The 22,552-nt window shown below is 42.4% G+C and overlaps 1 protein-coding gene and 1 long non-coding RNA gene across 4 annotated transcripts; both read left to right on the forward strand.

Moving 5' to 3' along the window:
* Positions 1-922: 922 nt before the first annotated feature.
* Positions 923-2,453, forward strand: LOC143164926 (uncharacterized). Its single transcript, XR_012996170.1, has 2 exons — positions 923-975; positions 2,252-2,453. It is a non-coding gene; the product is annotated as an uncharacterized LOC143164926 (long non-coding RNA).
* A 934-nt stretch (positions 2,454-3,387) lies between these two features.
* On the forward strand, positions 3,388-19,637 carry RBM17 (RNA binding motif protein 17). 3 transcript variants are annotated; one of them, XM_076348145.1, is made up of 13 exons: positions 3,388-3,433; positions 3,721-3,918; positions 5,181-5,321; positions 6,851-6,967; positions 8,135-8,301; positions 10,262-10,359; positions 11,355-11,411; positions 13,323-13,464; positions 15,413-15,564; positions 16,995-17,068; positions 17,441-17,539; positions 17,833-17,905; positions 18,051-19,637. In XM_076348145.1, exons 3-13 carry the CDS (start codon positions 5,199-5,201, stop codon positions 18,152-18,154), a joined length of 1,206 nt encoding a protein of 401 aa, XP_076204260.1. In that variant the 5' UTR covers positions 3,388-3,433; positions 3,721-3,918; positions 5,181-5,198; the 3' UTR covers positions 18,155-19,637. The 3 variants fall into 3 exon arrangements, with proteins under 3 accessions (XP_076204260.1, XP_076204435.1, XP_076204350.1); XM_076348320.1 differs by having other exon boundaries at positions 10,265-10,359; XM_076348235.1 differs by lacking the exon at positions 3,721-3,918 and having other exon boundaries at positions 3,398-3,433.
* Positions 19,638-22,552: the final 2,915 nt, after the last annotated feature.

The following is a 22,552-nucleotide window of genomic DNA, read 5'->3' on the forward strand; positions in this document are numbered from 1 at the left end:
AGCTGCAAGAAAAGGTATAGAGCAGACCCAGGTGAGATAAGAAAGGCAGGTACAGAGGTAGGACTGCTGAGATGGCGATCATTAGTGGGATTCAAGAGGAAAAACACCAACATGGAAAGGTTTAAAATTCTAAAGGAAAAAAATAAAGATAGTTGGAAGATCATAGACTTCAGCATCGTCGAGGGTCTGTTGGAGGGCGCAGAGCTGGCCAGTGCTTCCCCACTTTTGCAGGTTTCGCTGAAAAAGACATTTTAGCCACAGTTATTACATACCTCCAAGATGTGTAGTGCTGCAAATGTCTCCTCCATTTCCAGTCTGTCTGGGACCTCTAGACTTGGCAGCTGGGTGAGATTTCTCTACCTGCCTGCAGCCTTCCTGAATTTAATAAGATGGATTGTGTTGGCTTCTTTGCTCCTATACGGGTATATACAAGTATATTGTGGTTATTATTACAAACAGTGACAGATAAATTTTGATCCATGCCTAATGCACTTTCCAGACTTAACCAAGAGCTGCTTCTTTTCTTGTGAATTATCTGATTCATTGCTTTAATAGGTAGTTATTTATGGGTCTAATAATTTAGCCTTTGCCCTCCCTGTTGTGACTTGTTCCTAGGAGGAATTGAAATCTCCCATTATTACTGTGTTTTCTACCTTTGCAGACTCTAATCTCTTTTTAGTTTTTCCCAGTGACTGTCATGCTGTGATATTGCTCTGCGACATTTCAATCCACAGTGATTTCTCTCAGTAACTTTTGATACAATTAACTATTTGATTCGTTCCTTTAACACAGTATACCAGTCTTTTCTCAATGGGATTCTGTCACTGGAAAATTAGTATTCAAGTGTCCTGCTGATTTTGTTTCTTCCACAAAGTTAGAGAGATGTGAATCATATCAATCCCTTCTTTTAAAAATACAGGCATTGCGAGGGCAAGAAACCAAATGAAGATACTTGGGAGATCCTCCATAAATAAGGTGAAGAAAATTTCTTCTTACATTTAAGAAGTTTTCACTGTTGTTATGAAAGTAGACCCATCTGTAAACGCACTGCCTAGAAAGACTGCCCTAGTAGAAAGCAGCATAACTAGGAGGGGAAGAGTCTAGTATAGTCCAGAACTTGAAATCAGGTCTTTTTTAAGTAGTAGCTTTACTTACTAGCACCATTTTTTCAGCTAACCATGGGGAAATAAACTGCATAGTAGCACAGTCAAAAGCAATGCTGGAGATAAGGACTTTCTGATTAATACAGAGATAGTGCTTGTAGTATTTTGAGGTTGAAGTGACAATGCTATCTGCTTTGGGGTTGGAGGTTGTGCTTTGCTTTGCAGACAGTGTTGCATGTTTATTTGTGGTGCGAGTGACCATAATTCTTAGAAATCTCAGCTCATCTGATTTGACATGCTTGGTACGAGCTGGAGATACAGCTGCCCATTATAAGCAAAAAAGAAAATCCGTTCTTGCCGCTGTCAGAAAGAAGACTCCGAATAATTAGTGCAAGACTTTGGGGCGAGCTACCTGGAAAAGATGGGAAATTGGTGTGGTTAGGTTAAAATCCAGGCTCGGACAGACGCAGAGTTTTAGGGATTGTTTTGGAAAACAAAAATGATTCCTGCAGCTAGATGATCAGAGAGATCAACCGATCCAGCCCACTTCAGGCCCAAATGACATAATGCAATAAATACTTCTAATAGCCAAATACTTTGCAGTAACACGGTTACCCGGTGATCTCAGTATTAGTGGGAGTGATGGCACAGTGAAATGGTAAGCAACATACCTGAATAATAGATGGGGATGTTTGAAATACACTTGATGTGAAATGACTGTAAGTTTTCTTTCTTCCTAAATTTTTCACTACAACTGTGTTGTCAAACTCAGAAGAGTCTCATATTATTGTCTCCATTTTTTTCCCCAAAAATTAAGGTGTGCTTGGTAAGTAATTGGAAATGCTGAATGCCCAGTACAAGCTGCCAGATTACTCATTCAATAAGCTACCACAGATTTCTTAAGGAGTTAGAAATACAGCATAGAGAATTGTGATATAATGTACAGGGAAAATACAGTGTCGGGCATACATACAGTCCCACCCTCTGCCAATCAAATTCCTAAATCTGCTTCAAACTCCAGTATAGCTCCAACTAAATAAGGGTCAGTGGCAGCTCATCGTATTGCAGGGACATATCCTTATGCTCGACTCTGTTTCCCAAAAACCCCACAGTTCAGCTATAATGATTATGTCTTCTCTCCTCTGCAGCGACACAGGCTCTTAAACTTGAAAAACGCTGATGGCTTTTAACAATCATTCAAATTCTGAGTGCAGAACTAACGTGGAGTTTGGTATCGCTCTTGCCACTGGGATTTGAAGCGGCTGTCTTTATGTGAGCTATATGGAGCATCCGATAGTATTTGCTGTTTGGCGTTAAACCATCCTGCCGAAATAAAGTTTACTTTGTGTTTATTGTTGTATGTCTCCATTTCCATGGTTTTATGCACCTTCTTTAAAAGGGTTATTGCAGGGATCATTACAGAGACCTGCCGAACATCCCATGCAGACCGTGAGACGAATGGCTCCCATCCCATTCAGCTCAACTGGGAACTCCTCCAGAGTGGGTCCGTGATCCACCACCACTGCACAAGGACTCAAAACTCTGGGGTTATCCCGATTGTGGGGGGACCCCAGACCCCGCCAGCATCACGGTCTCGCCCCGTTGCAGGACCCCCAGGGCACATCAGGGACCAGATTCCCGGCATAAGGAGGGAAACGAAGCTGAGCGCGCCGATTACACTGGATGTGCACAGTGAAAACCAAAAGGAATTCAGGTTTCTTTGGGGCCGAGGAAGCCGGGAGCCCAAATTTCACACCTGTGGTGAAAAATCGTGTGTGCAATTAGCTGCCATCTTTCTGCTCTCGCAGAATCCATCCCCATACCCCACTTCGCGGCACCCTGCCCTCTCCTGCCCGCCAAAACAACATGCGAGGAAGTCTGAGGTGCAGGAAGTCTGAGGTGCAGGCAGGCAGGGCCCGGCCCCGCTGCACCAGGAAGGTAAATGGGGGCTCAGCTGCGGGTCTGGCACCTTAATTAGGGCTGCAAGTGCATGGTTCCTTCATTCCCTCCTTGTCGGGATCACAGCACCTTCCCCCGGCCCGTAGCTCCCGGCGACGGGCGGGGGTGGGACGTGGGGCTCCCCTCCCCCCAGTGTCATACTGGAGCGCACTGGGCGGAGCGGGAGGGAGGGGGGGAGAGGGGGTGCTGCGCTCTCCGCCCGCCGCCAGGGGGCGGTACAATGGCGGCGCTGCCGCAGCGCCCTCGGCGCCCATTGGCCGAGCGGGGCGTGCGCGGCCGCCGCGGGGCGGGCGGGCGGCAGTGCGCAGGCGCGGGCGGCCCTTCCCGGCTGCCTCAGCGGCCGGCTTATGGCGGCGGCGGCGCGGTGACGGGTGAGCGGCGGGCTGCGGGCCCCGGCCGGCCGCGCCTGCCCGGGGAGACCGTCCCGGGTTCCGGGGGGGTGTGGGGAGGCAGGGCGGAGCGGGAAGCGGACGGCCGTGCCCCCTCAGCGGCCTCGGCCGCGCGGCTGCTCCCCTCGGAGGGGTCTAGGCCCGGGGGGGGGAGGGTCAGGGCCCCTCAGCCCCCGCTGCGCGGCCCGTCTGCGTCCCGGGCCTCGGCCCCCTCTGTCCGCATAGGGGTCGGAAATAACAGCCCGCTCTTTCTGTTGGCGTGGTTGCAGCCCTTCTGCTTCGCTGCCTTGTGCCTCCCCGGCTGTGGTGCACCCCCTCCCCTCCAGGCGCTGAGGCAGAAAGTCCCTTTGCCGCGATGGCAGCAGCCTCCCTGTATCCAGACGTGTAGCATAACGTACCCCAAGTGCATCATATCTGCCCCAGAACAGCTGCACTCCTACTGCGTAAACTTTACTCCCCTGTGGCAGGTGGGAATTAATGTAGTGCCTTGTCCTCGTCCTGTTCCCATATGCGTTGTAATGTTCCCCTATATGTTTCATTCCCTGTACCCGTATGTGTAATAATTTCCAATGAATGCAACTTCCTCCATTTTCTTGCAGTGGATTCTGTTCTCCTGAGCCCCGGTTGTTAATACTCCACTGCAGGATTAAATTGTTGGGGTTTTTTTAAGATTTTTGCTGAGCTTGCTACCTCTTGGAGTTGTAATACAGTTGCTGTCTGCTGCATCTGAGACTTTTTCCACAGGTTTAAATGCACATAAATTATATCTATAGCAACAGTCATCTCCTATATGTCGGGCAGGTTCCCTCAGATATAAGTATCTGTCAAATCTGTGGGATGAAGATCTTGCTGATGAGTCTATAAGCTTTCACTGCAGACCATTAATCAGTCATGTTTGATCCTGCAGCAAATTAAGAAGTTAAGTTTTTGGGTGGAGATAGTGTAATCCAGGCGTATCACAGACTAAATAATGAGCTTACAGGTTGTTCCACAAGTGATAGACCTCTCATTACATTCAAATTTTCTCTTCTTCCATTCACGTCAGATGCAATATCAGACAAAGTGATACATTTCATGTCATGTTATTGATGTTGTTACCTAGCTAATTTGATATATATGTGTATATATGTGGGTGGGTGTGGTGTGTGTGTATGCATATGTAAGTTCTGTGTATTGGCGAGGCCTTTAAATGTTGTGGAAATAGTTACTTACTAAATAATACTTGCTAGAGTATTATTATAAGGAAGATATTCCTTTACAGTGGTGAAAAAAATAGTGAGATTTAAGAAGATGATTGGAATGTTGATATATTGGTGTAGGTAGTTTTTAAGGTCAGCAGAGACAATAATTCCTTTGTGTTTGATTCGGAAGTCTTGAGGCTTGTGTGATACTTAATGTTGAATTTCTTTGTGAACCTCAAAATACCAGTGTGGACTACAGTGTAACTTCATCAAAGCCTTGAAATGATTGATATCTCATGCCACAAATGTAATTTTAGGTAGTTTCCAACACCTGTTAACGTTTGAACAGTATTCGTTACCTTTTAAACAGCCTTACTGTAGTCATGTGTATCTGCTACTAACCAGAAAAATGTTATTACTTTGAATTTTTTTTGGCTTTGGAAAAAAGATATATAAAAATACGGCGTACAAACATAGGCAAACTAGTAGCAAATAAGCCCTGGACATAGGTTTGTTATGTCATCTGGATTTTTTCTTTTGTCTTTTAGTTTTAGATTGAAGAGAAAATGTCACTTTACGATGACTTGGGAGTCGAGACCAGCGATTCTAAAACAGAAGGCTGGTCCAAAAATTTCAAACTACTACAGTCTCAATTGCAGGTGAAGAAAGCAGCTCTCACACAAGCAAAGGTATAGTCCCTTTGTATTTTTGCTTTCTATTATTCAAACTTCTTTTCTGTCGGAGCATTGAGGAAAGTTTGTGACCTTAGAATACCGATTTGGGGTAATTTGGTGGGATTTGTCTATGAGTTTGTAGCGAGGAGCCTAGCAAAACTGAGGGAGGAAAAGGCAAGATGCATGTTTCTTGAAGTGTGTTAGAGGGAGTCTTGCAAAATTAAAACTGAATGAAGAACTGATGTGTGTGCTGCAAGCCTCGGATCTTTTAACTAGCAGAGCCAAAACCTGATGTTCAAATCTAACTTTAAAGATAATGCGATTAAGCTTTTTTTTTTAAGGAAGTAAGGGTCATACTGTGATTGATAGTTGGCACTACTGGCTGTTGGTCATTCTTGGCATGTTGCATCAGTTATTTACATGTTTGCATCATTTTATGCTTGCTATTTAAAAGGCTTATGGTGCTAAAGTGCAAATCGTTGTGCGTTAGAAACTTTTGCAGAAAGTATTTCCAGTGTACATGAAAGGGAGAAGGAGTGCAAGCTAATTCCTTGAGCTTAAACTGTGACAGAGCCATTTTCTCTTTTTATTGCTACAGTATTTCACCCTTTTTCTTTAAGCAGGGTTGATATTTTGGTTCAGGCAGGACACGTGTCGTCTTTGTGATGTGTAGGTTCTAGAATGAGATTACTTAATTTAAAGAGAAGTAGATAGATAGAAGCATAGATACCAAATACTTAAGTAGGCACAGCACTTTTTCACGGGAATTACTCCTGATTTATGCTGCTAAAACTGAGGGCAGGATTTAGTTGATAATTGGAACAACCTGCATGAATGACATCTAAATGGCTACTATAGTAGATATATTCTTTGTCTACGTAACTGATATGCAGTGTATGCATAGACTAATAGAAGAATAGAATAGGATTAGAAAATTCAGAATTCAGAATAGATTAATACATTTTATCAGATGTTAAAATATGAAGAACAGTACATCTTCGTAAGAAGTCTGAGCCCCTTCTTAAAAAAAACCCACTCGGTTCAAACTCATCTGAAGAGATCGTCTGAATTTTTAATGTTTCTGGTCCTAGTCCAAACCTAGGACCATTCATCTACCACTGTGTGTTCTAGTGCATGCACAAGCAAAGTCTGATCTCACTCGCTTAAAAAGAGGAAGGTATGCACTGGTTTCGCTGAACCGTGCTTTGAAATATTGCATCAGATCTGTATTTGTGTAGCAGCTTTTTAACCATAGTTGGCAAGCATCTGTCTCAGAACTGAGCGGCCTTTGCCACCACTAAAATATGGCATAAACTAAGTTATCCACGTCAAGGTTCATTAGAAATGTTGAGAATTGCTGTATGTTGATAAACTGAAGCGAAATTATATATTGAGCTTTGCACAGTGAAGAATTTGAGACAGTCGTTTTCATCCTTTTTAAAAAAAATTGGAGATACCAGCTGCAAGCATGTAAAGCAAGCTGCTTTTTAGAAAACTATTTTGTTATCTTTTTTAGACATTTTGTGTTTTGGTAATTTTCTCAGAGTCAGAGAACAAAACAAACAACAGTCCTTGCTCCAGTGATTGACCTGAAACGAGGTAGCTCTTCTGATGAGAGACAGATTGTGGACACACCGCCTCATGTAGCAGCTGGGTTAAAGGTAAGACCAAGGCAGCTAAAAAGTCCAGCTGTTAACAGATGTTTTGGAATTGGAATTCTTTGACCGCAGTCTGTATTTTAATTTTGTCATCGTCTTTCCTAGTAGTCAAAGAAGTGATCATTTTCTGAAATTGATTTCCTCTGCTCAGAGGTTCTTTAATTAATGAACATTTTAACTTTATACAGACTTCCATGTGATACAACATGGAATTACCCAGATTAATGCGCAGTTAAAATAAAACAATGTTCCTAGCATATTTCTCCTGAATACCTTCAAAGTACTTTGCAAGACAGCAGTTTGGTCAAGTAAATCATACAATCACAGAATAGTTTGGGTTGGAAGGGACCTCTAAAGGTCATCTAGTCCAACCCCCCTGCCGTGGGCAGGGACATCTTCAACTAGATCAGGTTGCTCAGAGCCCCGTCCAACCTGACCTGGAATGTTCCAGGGATGGGGCATCCACCACCTCTCCGGGCAACCTGTGCCAGTGTCTCACCACCTTCAGCATAAAAAATGTCTTCCTTATATCTAGTCTAAATAATGTACATAATTGTAATTGCACCAGTGTTGGAACTGGACCTGTATAACAGTCAACTTAAAAACAAAAGAAAAGCCACCTAACCTTTTAAAATGGATTTCTTGTGATAAGGAATCAAAAGAAACTTTCTCCTTGAAATTTTTTTCAAAGGTGATGGTTCTGAAATAGTTCTTTCAGATGAGAGAATAACAGTATGTGCACCTCTGCCCAGGTACATATAATTATTATATTAATAGCAGATGATGAAAAAGACTGATGAGATTGTGTGGGAGGACCCCTTGCAGATCACTGCAACAGCAAGATACCATAATACTTCTAATAATGGATTAATGGATTTTGAAAAATTCTTGTCCGCGTTGATTTGCTGCTGCTTTGTTTTTGGCAGGGGGAGTGGGTGGGGGTGATTCTTTCTTCATGGAAAAATTTGTGATAGTGAGAGGCTGGGTGAAACGTTAGTTTTAAGTAAAGCAAAGATTTCTTCTAGTGCCGGTGGGGTATTACCTGTCATTATAGAAGTCAGGAGTTGAGTTTTGTGTTGTTGAGAGTGAGAAGGAAGTAGTGAGAAGTTGGTTTCCAACTGGATGTTGTTTTCAGACCTGAGCTGAAAAAAATCCTTTTTCTTTTGTAAGGATCCTGTACCTAGTGGTTTTTCTGCGGGAGATGTGTTGATTCCTTTGGCGGATGAGTATGATCCCATGTTCCCAAATGACTATGAAAAAGTGGTAAAACGTCAAAGAGAGGAACGACAGAGGCAGCGTGAGCTGGAGAGGCAAAAGGAGATTGAAGAAAGAGAAAAGTAAGGCTTTTGTTTAAACTCATGACATATTGACAATTATATAAAGAATAGACATGTCGATTTGTTTAGTTTTATCCTTCTAAGCAAGTTTCAGGGAAATTCCTAAAGGTTTTGTGAAGAATACTGTATGCTTGTAGAAACAAGCGCAATGTTTTAATTCATATGTTTTAATGCTCTTGCTAAGATCACCTAACAGTGCAAAAATTGTAAGATTTATCAAGTTTACAACTTCTTTGGCTGAAAGACATGTGTCAAGTGTTTCTACATGTGCTTTATTTCGATAGTAGCAGCAGTATTTGGGTACTTGATGCGTCATTATCAGACTTTGACCTTGCAGGTGTTTTAGAGTATTTGTTGTCAGTATAACCTGACTACAGAAATACCTTTCAACACTCAAATGATAAACCATCCTTTCTGCTTTTAAATACTGCAAACGGGTACATGAACGCATTCAGTTTTAAAGATGTAGCTAGCACAGGCTTTGAGAGGCATACTTGCATTTTCTTTTTTAATATTCTGCATTCAGTTTAAGTAAGTTAATTGTGTATTTATTACTCTCTTGTTTCTGGACAAAAGGAAATACTACTTATTTTTTAATTACCTTAATGCCCTTTCCCTGGAATGAGTAATCTCTCTAATCATATTAAAGAAGTTGAATGCAGATTCAGTGTCCTTTTGAAATAGGTGGCAAAACATCTGCCAGCCAGGCAGTGAGATTACATTTGCTTATTTTAAGTGAAATTAATATGCCAGCTTCATCGTGGTATGAATCATCTAAAGTCTGTGGAATTACAAGAGGGGTATTCTGTTGCTCTGTTTAGATTGTGGAAATTAATTAGTCATCTGGACTTCTCTGTCTTCTCCCGGTTATATCTTCATTGTTCTGGTGGAGGAGGAATGCCTGAGGCTCTGTCATACTAGCATGCAAGATCTCAGAAATCTGGGCTGTCATTTCCACAGCTTCAGCGTTGATTGCTATTTAGTCATGCTTGTACTTGTTGTATGTGGGCCAAGAGGGTAGTCTTTATATATAACGTTAGAGAGAGGAAATGAAAAATACATAATACGTTCTGATTTAAAATTGGGGAAACAATCTCAGCCAAACCTGCATCAGATGTATGCTTTGTGATAACCCGAGTGTTTGAACAGAGTGTACCTTTGTTTTAAATTCACAGTGTAGAGATTCAGAAATTTTGTCTGGTTCCATAGTAGTGCTGTTTTTAGCATCTTGTAGCACAGTTTTGATGGCTGTGCTGGGAACGAGATCTGATTTATGCTCCAAGCTGTGCTCTTAACTTTTTGGGAAAAATACTTTCCCTTTTTCTAAAGCATTAAAATGAGTAATTTCATGATCACAATAAATAACAGTTGAAGTGCAAACAATTGTTGAAGCATTTCTCATCTAATGTTAAAAGTTTTAATAGACTTGCCTGAATCTTATTTTAATTGCCAAGCTAGCTTCTCAATAATCTGATGTTTAAGCATGATGATGATTTGGTTTTTTAATTGACTGAGTAAATGATATTACTCTGTATAGCCTGTGATGGGGAATTTAAAAGGGATTCTGTTCAAAGCAGGGTGATTAATTAATGTCTCTGTTACCTTGCTATCTGTTCCATCCAACACCTCTTCCATTGTAGTCGTTCAGTCACTGTAGTCAGTTTGGACTAGATTTATTTAGATGCTTCCTCATTTCCATACATTCTTCTTGGCTGACTTGCAAGTGGAAAATGATCTTGCTTTGGATCCATCTTATATTTTACAAAAAATACTCCATGAGTATTTTTATATAAAAGCAAAGAAATAAAAAGTAAACGTGTTTACTTACACCTTCATGGAAGACATTATAAAACGCCAATTAGAGTGTAGCAGTGTGATTCACACTGCAAAGGTGGTATCACAAATTAAAGCAGAGAGTTAACTTTGATGGTTTCTTATCCTAACTTACTGTGTCTCCTAGAAGACGTAAAGACAGACATGAAGCCAGTGGGTTTTCAAGAAGACCAGATCCAGATTCTGACGAAGATGAAGATTATGAAAGGGAGAGACGAAAAAGAAGTAAGGGAACTGGTTGGGGTTTTTTATGGGGAAAGAGAAGAAAAAGGAGTGGGGGGGATTCACAATCCTGTTCCCATTTCATGGATTCTGTAGTTCTCTTTTCTGAGCTGAGAGAAAATACACTGTTATTTCTGAGCCTTTAGAATAAACCTAGCATTTTATTACATCGTAACTGTTGTAATACAGAAAACTTCTTTCCATGGAGGGAGATGGCAGCTAAACTATTTGTGGAAAGACCTCTTTTTACGTTAGTTTGTAGATACCTGTTTTAAGTTTCTGCGTGGTGTAGGTTCCAGGAAAGGGGTGAGGCATGAGCTAAAATCAGGCTATGAGAATCACTGTTGAGTTTTCACTATAAAAGCTTACCATTCCTGCATTTGTTACTTGAATGCCCTTAGAACTGGTTAGCAAAATGTGGATCTGGGTGATGAGAGATGTCTTTCCATAAACAAAATGAAACTTTATTCTCTTTCAGCAACAAAGTTACAGTAAATAATTCAGGTCTGTTGTTATTTTAGAAAAGAAAAATTTCTGACAGGACGTTTAAAATATTTGCTCTGCCTTGGAAGTTTGAGACTACATTAGAATATTGTTTATTAAAACACAGAAGGAGCTTTGTACTTTACTCTCATGAAAGCGTAGTTAATCTTGAACAGACCGTGTTTTTCATTTGGCTTAATGGAGCAGTTTTAGAACTGAAGACTTGTTTCACTGCAGTCTTTAATTTTGAAAACCTATGAAACATGTTTATGATAGACACCATATGTAGTACATCACCGCAGTTTGATGTTGTCTCCCTTGATGTGCCTTTCATTCATTTCTAGTTTACCACTATTGAAACTTCTCACACTGCTCTCTTGCTGCTTTTCTGTTGGTAGAGATGTATGTTAAGAATTGGCTGGTAAGGAGCCAGCAGCTGTGTTAAGATTCAGTGAAGCTATTCCGAGCAGCAGAACCTAATCATAGGAATGTGTTGTCTTCCATTTTGCTCATAGGTATGGGAGGAGCTGCCATTGCACCACCCACTTCTCTTGTTGAGAAGGACAAAGAACGTAAGTACACCAAAATCCTGTTCTCTAAAACCTAGCAGTGGTGTTTGTTTCCCACTCAACCTTCTGTTCAGTTAAGTCGTCCTGCTGTTCTTCCCGTACGATTCTTCGTGGCAGAAGAACTTACACTAGTTCTTTGTTGATGGGGGGAAGCTGTGGGGAACCTGCGATACTACTGTGCTTCACATCTCTGTTCTAAAGGATTCTTTCTGTATTGCTAGAGAAGTGGTTTGGCAAGCTGGTCTGTTATAACCATGTTCAGTTACTCATTTCTGATGTGAAAGAAGAAACGTTGCAGACAGATTTCTCTGGGTAGACTAGAAACCTCCACAGCACGAAGAGGGAATTTTTCCATTACCCTTCGCTTTAGGAGGTACTTCGTGAATATCTCTTCTGAAGGGGTTATGCACTACAGACAGAATTTTTTAAGTTTTTGAGGGATACAGTATCTGCTGAAGAGATGTGCGCCCGCGAGGGCTTCCCTCAGTGGAGATGGCTTGAAGATTGCAGTTGTCCACTAGATGGCATAACCTTGCTATAAGAACAAAACTGTTCCCTTTTTTGCATGTCTAATTGTCTTAAATTTTTAAATTAAAATAACGAACAGTATGTTGTGTACGTTAAAAAATAAGAAGAAAAAAGAATCTTACGCACAGAAACTTTCCTTTGGGAGTCCTGATTTTACTTATGAGAAGATTCAAATAAAAAAAAAAAATGAAGCTTGGTGGAGTAAGTGAATGGTATAATAGTGAAAGCATTTGAAGTGTGTAAGCATTAAAAACAGAAAGAGATTGTTTTGAGTAAATAATTAAGAGCAATTGAGTGGTGTCAAGGAGAAGTAAATATAGGCTGGAAATGGTAGAAATATCCTGAGGGAGAGAGCTTTCAAAATGTGACGTGATCTCACAAGGAAACCTTTGTACAGCTTGTTACTTGATGCTCAAAGCTAGGCTGGAAAAACCTGAGAAAATATTGCTGTAGCAGAAGTCCCATAGTCTAGTCCATCTGCTGCTTAAATAGGGATTTTTTTCCTCATATGACATCCCCAAACTTCATGTCTGACATTTTATTTGGAAAGATACAAGTACTAGTTCACAAGAAAATAGTCTAACATGAAGTCAGTCTAAAAGTCCATACGTACGTTCAAAAGTGTGTTCTGCATATTTCCTTTAGTGTTCTGCAGCCTTTTTAAACATTTTGCCATTTGACTTGTCAGTGGAAGGTAGTTTAATAATCTAATCAGTATGATTAAGATATCTATGTATAGATATAGAGATATATATCTCTCCATCCCCCAGGAAAAGTTGCCGTTCAGAAATTGTCAGTGAGATCTCTTAAGATTATATAAATACTTTGCTTCGAGTTGCATTCATTCTTTTTAATAGACTGATTTCTCTTTTGTGTAAACGTACAGTGTACTTTTCTTTACAGTCCTCAGGCCCCAAGCTGTGTGCATTGATCCATTTTTGTCATAATTCTGTTCCTGATGAATGGGGCTTTTAAGTTTGCTTGCCCTCTGTCTGGATAAACTCATTGTAGTGCGGGTGGCCTCTTAATGTTTCTTTTCTCCATTTGATAAGTAAGAGGTTAATAAATGCATTACAGACCCGTGGATACAAACTCGCTCTATATCCAGTGAGGAAAATCCAGAATGCCTCAACTCAAATCTTGTTTTTGAGAGAGTGAGTGTTGAGGGGATGTCAAAGCAGCGTGTGCAAAGGAAACATTCTTCTGATTTGGATTTGTGGAAGACTGTTTTTCGTAGTTTTAGTATTAAAGCAGAAAAAAGTACAACTTGCAGATGAAGAGCTGTCCGTAAGTGAGTTAGAGTGAAGGCATAGTACTCTAGTGTTCATAACAAGTAGTTCACGCAAAGTATTTTATTGAAAAAGCTAATGTCTCCGTTTTCTTCAGCTGTAGCATCATTTCCATTTGAAGAGGAGTCGAGACCTCGGGCACCATCTTCCAAAGCAGCTATTCCTCCTCCAGTGTATGATGAGCCAGAAAGACCTCGTTCCCCCACAGGACCTAGCAACTCTTTCCTTGCTAACATGGGGTAAATGATTGACTTAAGCACATTTTGTGGAAAAAGGCGTTAGAAGGTGGTGGAAACCAGAAGTTAAAATAGTTTGTCGGTAGAGAAGAACACAACCCATTGCATGTATGTGGTTAGTCTGCATATAGTCCTAACTGGCAGGATACAGAAGCAGCAGTGGATTTACTCGATCGAGAGAAACGCATTTGAGGTGGTTGCATTTAAGGCTGTGCTTTTAAGCAAGTTCTGAAGCCACATTCCAGTATAAAGTGTTTATGGCTTGTACATGCCAAGCTAATGTAGTATACAGGAAAACACAGATGGCATGTTAGTTCCTCTAGGTTTCTTTTCCAGCTTTGTCTTAAATTCGCTACGTACCAGTGGGCAAATCATTTCAGCTCTGCTTTGTTTGTTCAAAAAATCAAAGCATATTTGCATGAATGTAGCAGCTGTGGTTGCAAATCTGTCCATTTACTCTTCTGCCTTGGATTAGCATTGCGTGTAATGCTTGTGTTACTACTGTGGCAACAAAATGAAGTTGAATACGTAGTTAAAACCAGCTTAGAGACCTCATTTGAAAGGTGTAGTGGTTAGCTATGGTCCTGTTACCAGTTGCATCAGGTGTTGTGGAAATGCAGCCTCAGTGTAGTCAAAACTGTATCCAGGATGAACACAGACATAAGTGTAGTTTATTACATTATTATACTGCATTTCCATTTTGGAGACAATTTTTCATGCAGTTTTTTGATAGAAATGCTTTTTTTCCCCCCACATTGTCTAGAAAAAGGATAACCGAAGTCAGTATGGTGGGCCAGTTTATGCGTTGTTACCACCTCTAGTTAGCGATACCCTGGGACCTTCACTTCATTGAAGGAAGTGCTAAAAATACGAGCTAACCTGCTTTACTTTGACCACACAATTGGCTACTGTTTATTCTGTGACTTACTGTTTTAACCTTTCAGCACTACATAGTCAGACTTCCTGGCCTTTTATTAATGTGTCTTTGTATGTTTCATATAGTATGCTTAGAAAATAGTCGTGTAGTCACCGATTCTGCATTTTCTGTGTAGTCTTACATGCCTATGGGTAGAACGGGGGTGACTGAGCATAGAATATTTACTGTGGTGTAGACTACTATACCATGGCATATCTTTTGTGTCTTGGCCTGTCTAGCTACGGTCTCCAAAGAAGCGTCAACACGTGTAGGTATATTTTGATTCTATCTATTCATTTAGTGGGAATTTAAAAACCTGTCAGTGGAGGTGCTTTTTGTAAGGTACTTATAAAAAAAAGGTACCTTTAAATAGGTGGGGACTTTATTGCCTCAATACATTCTTGAAAATTCAGAAAGATGAGGCATGTTTAAATTAATGCTGAGGATATCCAGATTTGTTATAGGAAGGGATAGCAAAGCCACGTACTCTGGAGCTTACACTAGCTTTGAACTAGTAGACAGTGGAATGTGATCTAATGTGGGAAGTAGATATTCTACATCTGTCTTTTCTCTCAAGCTTTTGATACCAGCCACTGACAAAGACAAGAAACTGGACTAAATACACCTTGGTCTAATCTGCTTTGTGATTTACTGGCAGCAACCTGATCTAGTGAAAGATGTCCCTGCCCATGGCAGAGGGGTTGGACTAGCTGATATTTAAAGGTCTCTTCTAACCCAAGCCGTTCTATAGAGTGTACAGTGCTGACTTGCACTGCTAATGGGAGTTGGGTTGTATTTGTAAAAGTATGAACAATTGTATGTAGTCAGCTTCTATCTGTAATTCAGGGGTAACAGTTTTCATCTTCACAGGATGCTGTGAAATTGCTAGGTTGTAAAGGCGTGTAGAAGCTCTTAAGTTTTCAGTCGCTGTGTTACGAGATTTTAGGAGATAGAGTATTTGAGCACTCAGGAGAAATGCAATGTTAATGTTTTGTGTAAGAAACCTTTACTAACTGATGCTTTTTCTCTTTGCAGAGGGACAGTAGCTCATAAAATCATGCAGAAGTATGGTTTCAGAGAGGGCCAGGGGCTGGGAAAGCATGAACAGGGGCTGAGCACAGCACTGTCAGTAGAGAAAACAAGCAAGAGGGGTGGCAAGATCATTGTTGGCGATTCTGCAGAGAAAGGTAATTTTGTCCTACACCAATAAGTTTGTGAAACACGGTCAGGGAAAAATAATAGTTCAGGCTAAGTGGAAGCTCCTGGATTTTTTGTTTACCATTTGCCCTTGCAGAAAATGGGGGGATGAAGGGATTGAGAGCAGCCCTGCTGAGAAGGACTTGGGGGTACTGGTGGGTGAAAAGCTGGACATGAGCCAGCAATGTGCGCTCGCAGCCCAGAAGGCCAATCGTATCCTGGGCTGCATCACAAGCAGCGTGGCCAGCAGGTCGAGGGAGGTGATTCTGCCCCTCTACTCTGCTCTGGGGAGACCCCACCTGGAGCACTGCGTCCAGCTCTGGGGTCCTCAGCGTAAGAAAGACACGGACCTGTCAGAGCGGGTCCAGAAGAGGGCCATGAAAATGATGAGGGGGATGGAACACCTCTGCTATGAAGAAAGGCTGAGGGAGTTGGGGTTGTTCAGCCTAGGGAAGAGAAGGCTTTGGGGACACCTTATTGCAGCCTGTCAGTACTTGAAGGGGGCTTGTAAAAAAGATGGCGGCAAATTTCTTAGCAGGGCCTGTTGCGACAGGACAAGGGGGAATGGCTTTAAACTAAAAGGGGGTAGATTTAGACTAGATATAAGGAAGAAATTTTTTACGCTGAGGGTGGTGAAGCACTGGCCCAGGTTCCCCAGAGAGGTGGTGGATGCCCCATCTCTGGAACATTCCAGGTCAGGTTGGACGGGGCTCTGAGCAACCTGATCTAGTTGAAGATGTCCCTGCCCACGGCAGGGGGCTTGGACTAGATGATCTTTAGAGGTCCCTTCCAACCCAAACTATTCTATGATTCTATGAAAATAGAGTTGGAAGAATGACTTGTGTTCCTTCTTGTGGAAATTTATCTTTTTTATCTTTTTTTAAAGTGGTCCTCTATTAATTATTTTAGCTCGTCCTCCCCTTCCCCACCAGTTGTCCTCCTTTAGTGTTTGGAAGCCTCTTCTCTTCAGGGGGTGATCCTGCTCTGCTTCTGCTGACTTTCTCCCTATCACATGCTTTAGATATTGCTCTCATTTCCCTGCTGTTGTCTGATCTAGAGACGACATCTAGGCTTACTAGAACAGCACCTCTGCCTGAGCACAAGTGTTGGAAGCCAGGAGATCTGATTTTTAGTTCTTAGGGGATCTGATACAATTCTGAACTTACGAATTATTTCCCTCAAAGAAATAGTATGTTGTCAGTGTTCTAGCTTAATTCACATTCTGTAGCAGTGACTTTTCTGCTTATTGTCCTTCCAAATAGCTGCGAGTTCTGAATTCCTCACCAATATGAAACTACATTTTGTGGCTTTTATTCCGTTGTTTGGTAACAGTAAGATTCTGATAAAAGCCCCCATGTAAGGTTTAAATGAGCTTTAACCTTAACTTACTGCATGATTCACTGTTCTGTCTTCAAAGCAGAAACGGGCAAGAAAGCGGATTCGAACCCCTTGACTGAGATACTGAAATGCCCGACTAAAGTGGTCTTACTACGGGTAAGTTGGGAGTAAGGGAACCTGTCTTGGTATTTGCAGCATACGCGACTGGTTGAAACGTTTAAACCTGTGTTCCTGCTACGACGACTCTGTACAGTTCAAACAGTTCTGGCCTGCACCTACATGGTGCTTTGTGTTGTGGAGAAAATCTGTGTCTTCCTGAGATGCACGTTGTGACTGTAAATCAACACTGCTTTAGATTATACAGTTACCTTGTCTTAGTACTAGGGAACTGTCTCCTCCTGTAGCTCTTCACTCGTAAACAGAAGCTTCAAGTATTCATGGTGACAGTTGCATGCATCTGTGAGTTGTCTACGTAATCGTCTGTACAGACTACATCCAGTGAGTTGGGTTTATTCTTTTAACTTTCAGAACATGGTAGGTGCTGGGGAGGTGGATGAAGATCTAGAAGTTGAAACTAAGGAAGAATGCGAAAAATATGGCAAGGTTGGGAAATGTGTCATCTTTGAGGTAAGAGAGAATCTCTGTCTGCTCTGAAAGTGAACTGGGCACTTGTCCCTCATGACTGGCTCGTTACTGCCTTAGCGCAGGGGCACAGATTAGAAGGTCCTTTTCTTGCTTTGTGATCCTGTATTTTCCATATCTGTGAGGTACAAACTTTTAATGTCAGAAACTGGGCAAAAATCTCTGGGTATTGTGCTTTTGGAACCTTTTTATTGTGTTCTCTTCACTACTTTTGTGAAGAACAGCAATTTAAAACAGTCTTTTTTTACTGTTCTAATTACTTCTGGGTTGTGTTTCAGATTCCTGGTGCCCCTGATGATGAAGCCGTAAGAATATTTTTAGAGTTTGAACGGGTTGAATCTGCCATCAAAGGTAGGATACTAAATTGTGTCCTGTGAACCTCAGAGTTAACTTCTGTAGAGAGATTAAATAGTCTCACCGATGATACTGTCTAGCTAAAGAAATGTTTATTTTATTGAATTGCTACTTGCTGACCTGTTCTTGGTTTCAATTCCAGCTGTTGTGGATCTAAATGGAAGATACTTTGGAGGCAGAGTCGTGAAGGCTTGTTTCTACAACCTGGACAAGTTCAGAGTACTGGATCTGGCAGAGCAAGTTTGATTTTAAAAATCTAGCTCGAGGTGTCACTGTTTTGGCAATCATGTTTTCAGCGGTAGGCTGGGAATAAAGAAGAGAAAAGTAGCTTTCCTAGCAAACTGGAAACAAGCCTCATTGAATGGATTTTTCGCATTCGTTGTGACTTACTTTTTTTTGTAATATAAAGCCCTTTGAAAGTAAGATTCACGTCTGTGTGTTTTTGAATTGCACAATTCTGCTTATTGCTCTGGGGATCCTGGGTTTTTGAGCTTTCAGATGACTTCGTTCTTTTGAAAACCCACTGCTGAGGAGATGCTTTGTCTCTATTCCTGCTTTCCTTGTTCTGGTGCTTCATCATGGAGTCCCTGTGCTGCACCCACAGTAAGTGGGAAGCTTTGGAAAAGGACTATGTGCCATCATGCTTCTCCTCCCTGATGGTATCTCTCAGAGTTACAGCCTTGCTCTCATAAGTCCGCCGTCTGCACGCCAGAGTGATTTGGGGTCGTTGGACAGTTGGCAGCTAGTTTGTTCTCTCCTGACTCCAGGACAATACTTTCTGTGCCAGAATGGAGACTAAAATAACAAGGAATGAGTCTGTCTTTCTTCCCAAATCCAAAGAAAATACACGTTTAACCCAGGGAAATGGAAGGAGGAAGGAATTTGAAGTGCTTAGCCATTTGAATCAGAATGAGTGGGCTGTTAGCAGGAGCTCTGTGCTGTCAGGCAGTCTTTGCTAGAAATATCCAGGATTAACTGATTACAGGTGGTTACTGAAATGCTGTAGGTAGAACTGAGGGAAACTCATTCTTGTACCTGGCCGGCTATCGGATTCTCACTTCCTCTAATGTCCCGTGTAGGTAACTAACTTTTTGTTTAATTGAGTCAAAGCTGGCATTGCTCTCTCTCGCTCGCTCTCTTTGAGATCAAGTAACACTGGGGTTGGGCTTTTTTTTTTTTTTTTGAGAAGTCGTGCCAGTTGAAGTTTTCAGTTAGGAGGCAATGGAAGAAAATTCTCATATGAAAATCTGAAGAGTTGACTAAACTACTAAACTCTTTTTTGTTTTTTTCAGTCTGATGTAAAATAATACATAGCACTCTGCTCCTGGTTTTATGTTTGCTTTTTGTTTGGGAACAGTATGTGACAAAGAGTTGGCAAGAGGTAGCTATGCAACGATGGCAGTTGTCTCTGTGCTCCATTGCACCTAGAATCGTGCAGATATTAAAATGGAAGTGAGCTCTGAGGGCGTTTTAGCTGTTTGAAAGCTGATGCTGGATGTCTTTCCTGTTATACACGTGTATTGGGGGGAGGGGGTATAGACCTGTAGTTGATCAACGCTGTGAATATCTCCAGTTATTGCCCTTTTATTAAGTTTTGGCTGCAGATCTATATGACAAACCCTTGGTCTTGTGTTTCGCTTATTTTGTCCGCTTGTGTTCCACCAACCTCTGTACAAACATTTGCTTGTAAAACAGAAAATGATTTTTAAAAAAAAAAACTTGTATTTTACCTGCTGTGTGTTGGCTTCCTTACCGTCCTCTTCTGTTGCACGAGGCCTTCCCGCAGAGTCAGTCGCTTCCGCGCCGCCTGCGCTGCTGTTGGCAGTAGTTGTAAGCCACCATTAGAAAACCTCGCTGCAGCAGAGGTGAAGAACAGGCCTGACTAATGCTAAAACCACAGGACTTGGGGCAATAACAGAACCTCGATTCTGTTACTGGCTCTGCTGTTAGTTTTCTCCTTGACCTTGAGCAACACTTTAAGGCCTTTGCTACTGTGTAGTAAAACAAAGACATTAGCCTAATATGAATTAGCACAGATTTGCTTATGAGAGTCAAATAATTTGAGGGGCATGCTGTAGAAAGTTAAGCACTGATGACAGATTTAGTATGATCTGAACTTAGCTTGAAATATGACTTGGCTTTAAGCAACGTGATTTATTTATGGCTCTTATTTCAGCAAATACCTCTGTTCTGAGTGACTAGCTGTAAGCATTTCCTGAGGTATACAGACGATGTTTTGTGTCTTCTAACCAGCTGTTCTGCTGTTTTCTCTGTAATACCCGCTTCTGAGCTTCCAGTTTCATGAGTTGGAGGTCTTCCATTTGCTGAGAATTGCTTTCCTGGCAAGTTTTGAACCATTTAGTTCTAAAGATCCTTATTGTGGTTGAAGACTTACGGGTAGAGTTTATCCCTGGAAATGTAGGGGAGAGGACTTGTTAGTTCAGTGTTTTGTGTAGGAGATTCGTGCTATAAATAAAAGTATTTTTCTGTACCGTGGGGTCACTAAGCATAAGCACGCCTCCTTCTAAAGCGTCAGCAGACCTACGTTGCCTTAGTTTCATGTCTGTGGGTACTCGCTTTGGTGGGTGCTGCACAAATACGTGACATCGGAGCCTGGTTTGCATAAGCAGTTGTCCTTTCGGTGCTGCCACAGTAAATGCAAACACATAGACAGATGTGGACACCTGAAAAGGATCAGACATGCTGACTTGAGGTCCTTAGACGTTACTTATCACAGGTAATGCAGTTAGTAGCAAGTATTTTTTTTGCAAATGCACATTCTTCCACTTAGCCTGTGTTGATATGTTGGCTCAGACTTTCTCGGGTCTGGCTGTATCTTGCATGCCTTCAAAAATTTGGTTCTGAATTTACTTCTCTACTTCTTGCCTCCTCTGGAATCTTGTTACTGACTGACTTCTATTTCTAGTAGTTTCTCAGATAACTTTTTATTGAACACCTCCAGCTTTTCCTGCTTACACATCCATTTTTTTTCCTTCCGTGATTCATCAGTGCCCTCTCAGAAGGCTCAGCAGCACTTAATTTGGAGTTCTTCGTTGCAGCTACAAAGTTTTACTTGTTTCTTTGCCTTTGCATACTTGAAATTGTGCACCCGCCTTTCTCTGTAAGGTACGTACTTGTAACTGTGGTCTGAAGCAATAATATTTTTGTTTCTCTTTTTGTGTGGTGCCTTAAAACGTTATGATTTTACAGAAGGTGAAGAGGATGGTGGCCTGTTAAGATACATTTGTCTTATTGGCAGTACAGTATGGGTTATACTGCTTCAGATGAAGCATTTGGTATTTGTATTGGGTTTGTGCGGCAAGGGTTTGGGGGGGGGGCGGCTACAGGGGTGGCTTCTGTGAGAAGCTGCTAGAAGCCTCCTCATGTCCGATAGAGCCAATGCCAGCCAGCTCCAAGGCGGACCCGCCGCTGGCCAAGGCTGAGCCCATCAGCGACGGTGGTAGCGCCTCTGGAAGAACATATTTAAGAAGGGAAAAAGTTGCTGCGCAACAGCAATTGCAGCTGGAGAGAGGAGTGAGACTATGTGAGAGAAACAACTGCAGACACCAAGGTCAGTGAGGGAGGGGAAGGAGGTGACCCAGGCACCGGAGCAGAGATTCCCCTGCAGCCCGTGGTGAAGGCCATGGCGAGGCAGGCTGTCCCCCTGCAGCCCATGGAGGTCCACGGTGGAGCAGACATCCACCTGCAGCACATGGAGGACCCCACGCCGGAGCAGGTAGATGCCCAAAGGAGGCTGTGACCTTGTGGGAAGCCCACGCTGGAGCAGGCTCCTGGCAGGACCTGTGGCCCCGTGGAGAGAGGAGCCCACGCTGGAGCAGGTTTGCTGGCAGGACTTGTGACCCCATGGGGGACCCACGCTGGAGCAGTCTGTTCCTGAAGGACTGCGCCCCGTGGAAGGGACCCACGCTGGAGCAGTTCGTGAAGAACTGCAGCCTGTGGGAAGGACTCACGGAGAAGTTCATGGAGGACTGTCTCCCGTGGGAGGGACCCCACGCTGGAGCAGGGGAAGAGTGTGAGGAGTCCTCCCTTGAGGAGGAAGGAGCGGCAGAGACAATGTGTGATGAACTGACCACAACCCCCATTCCCCGTCCCCCTGCGCCGCTGCGGGGGAGGAGGTAGAGAAAATGGGGAATAAAGTTAATGCCGGGAAGAAGGGAGGGGTGGGGTGAAGGTGTTTTAAGATTCCATTTTATTTCTCATTATCCTACTCTGATTTGATTGGTAATAAATTCATTTTCCCAAGTTGAGTCTATTTTGCCCGTGACAGTAATTGCTGAGTGATCTCCCTGTCCTTACCCCGACCCACAAGCTTTTCGTTGTATTTTCTCTCCCCTGTCCGGCTGAGGAGGGGGAGTGATAGAGCGGCTTTGGTGGGCACCTGGGACCCAGCCAGGGTCAACCCACCACAGTATTTTTCAGGCCTGCTTTCCTAAATTTAAGATTTAATCCCATGTTTTAAGTACCTGTGTAAATACTCTGACTCTCTAATGTGCTGAATAACTGAATCTCCTCTCGGGCTAAGTATGAACTGTCCATTACTTCTGGGAATCTAGATTAGATGCCTACTTAGGGGAGATTTGGCAGTGTCCTGAAGCTAACAGCAAGCTGAGAGGGACATGTAGG

The sequence above is a fragment of the Aptenodytes patagonicus genome, chromosome 1, assembly GCF_965638725.1.
Source record: "Aptenodytes patagonicus chromosome 1, bAptPat1.pri.cur, whole genome shotgun sequence".
NCBI classification, from domain to species: domain Eukaryota; kingdom Metazoa; phylum Chordata; class Aves; order Sphenisciformes; family Spheniscidae; genus Aptenodytes; species Aptenodytes patagonicus.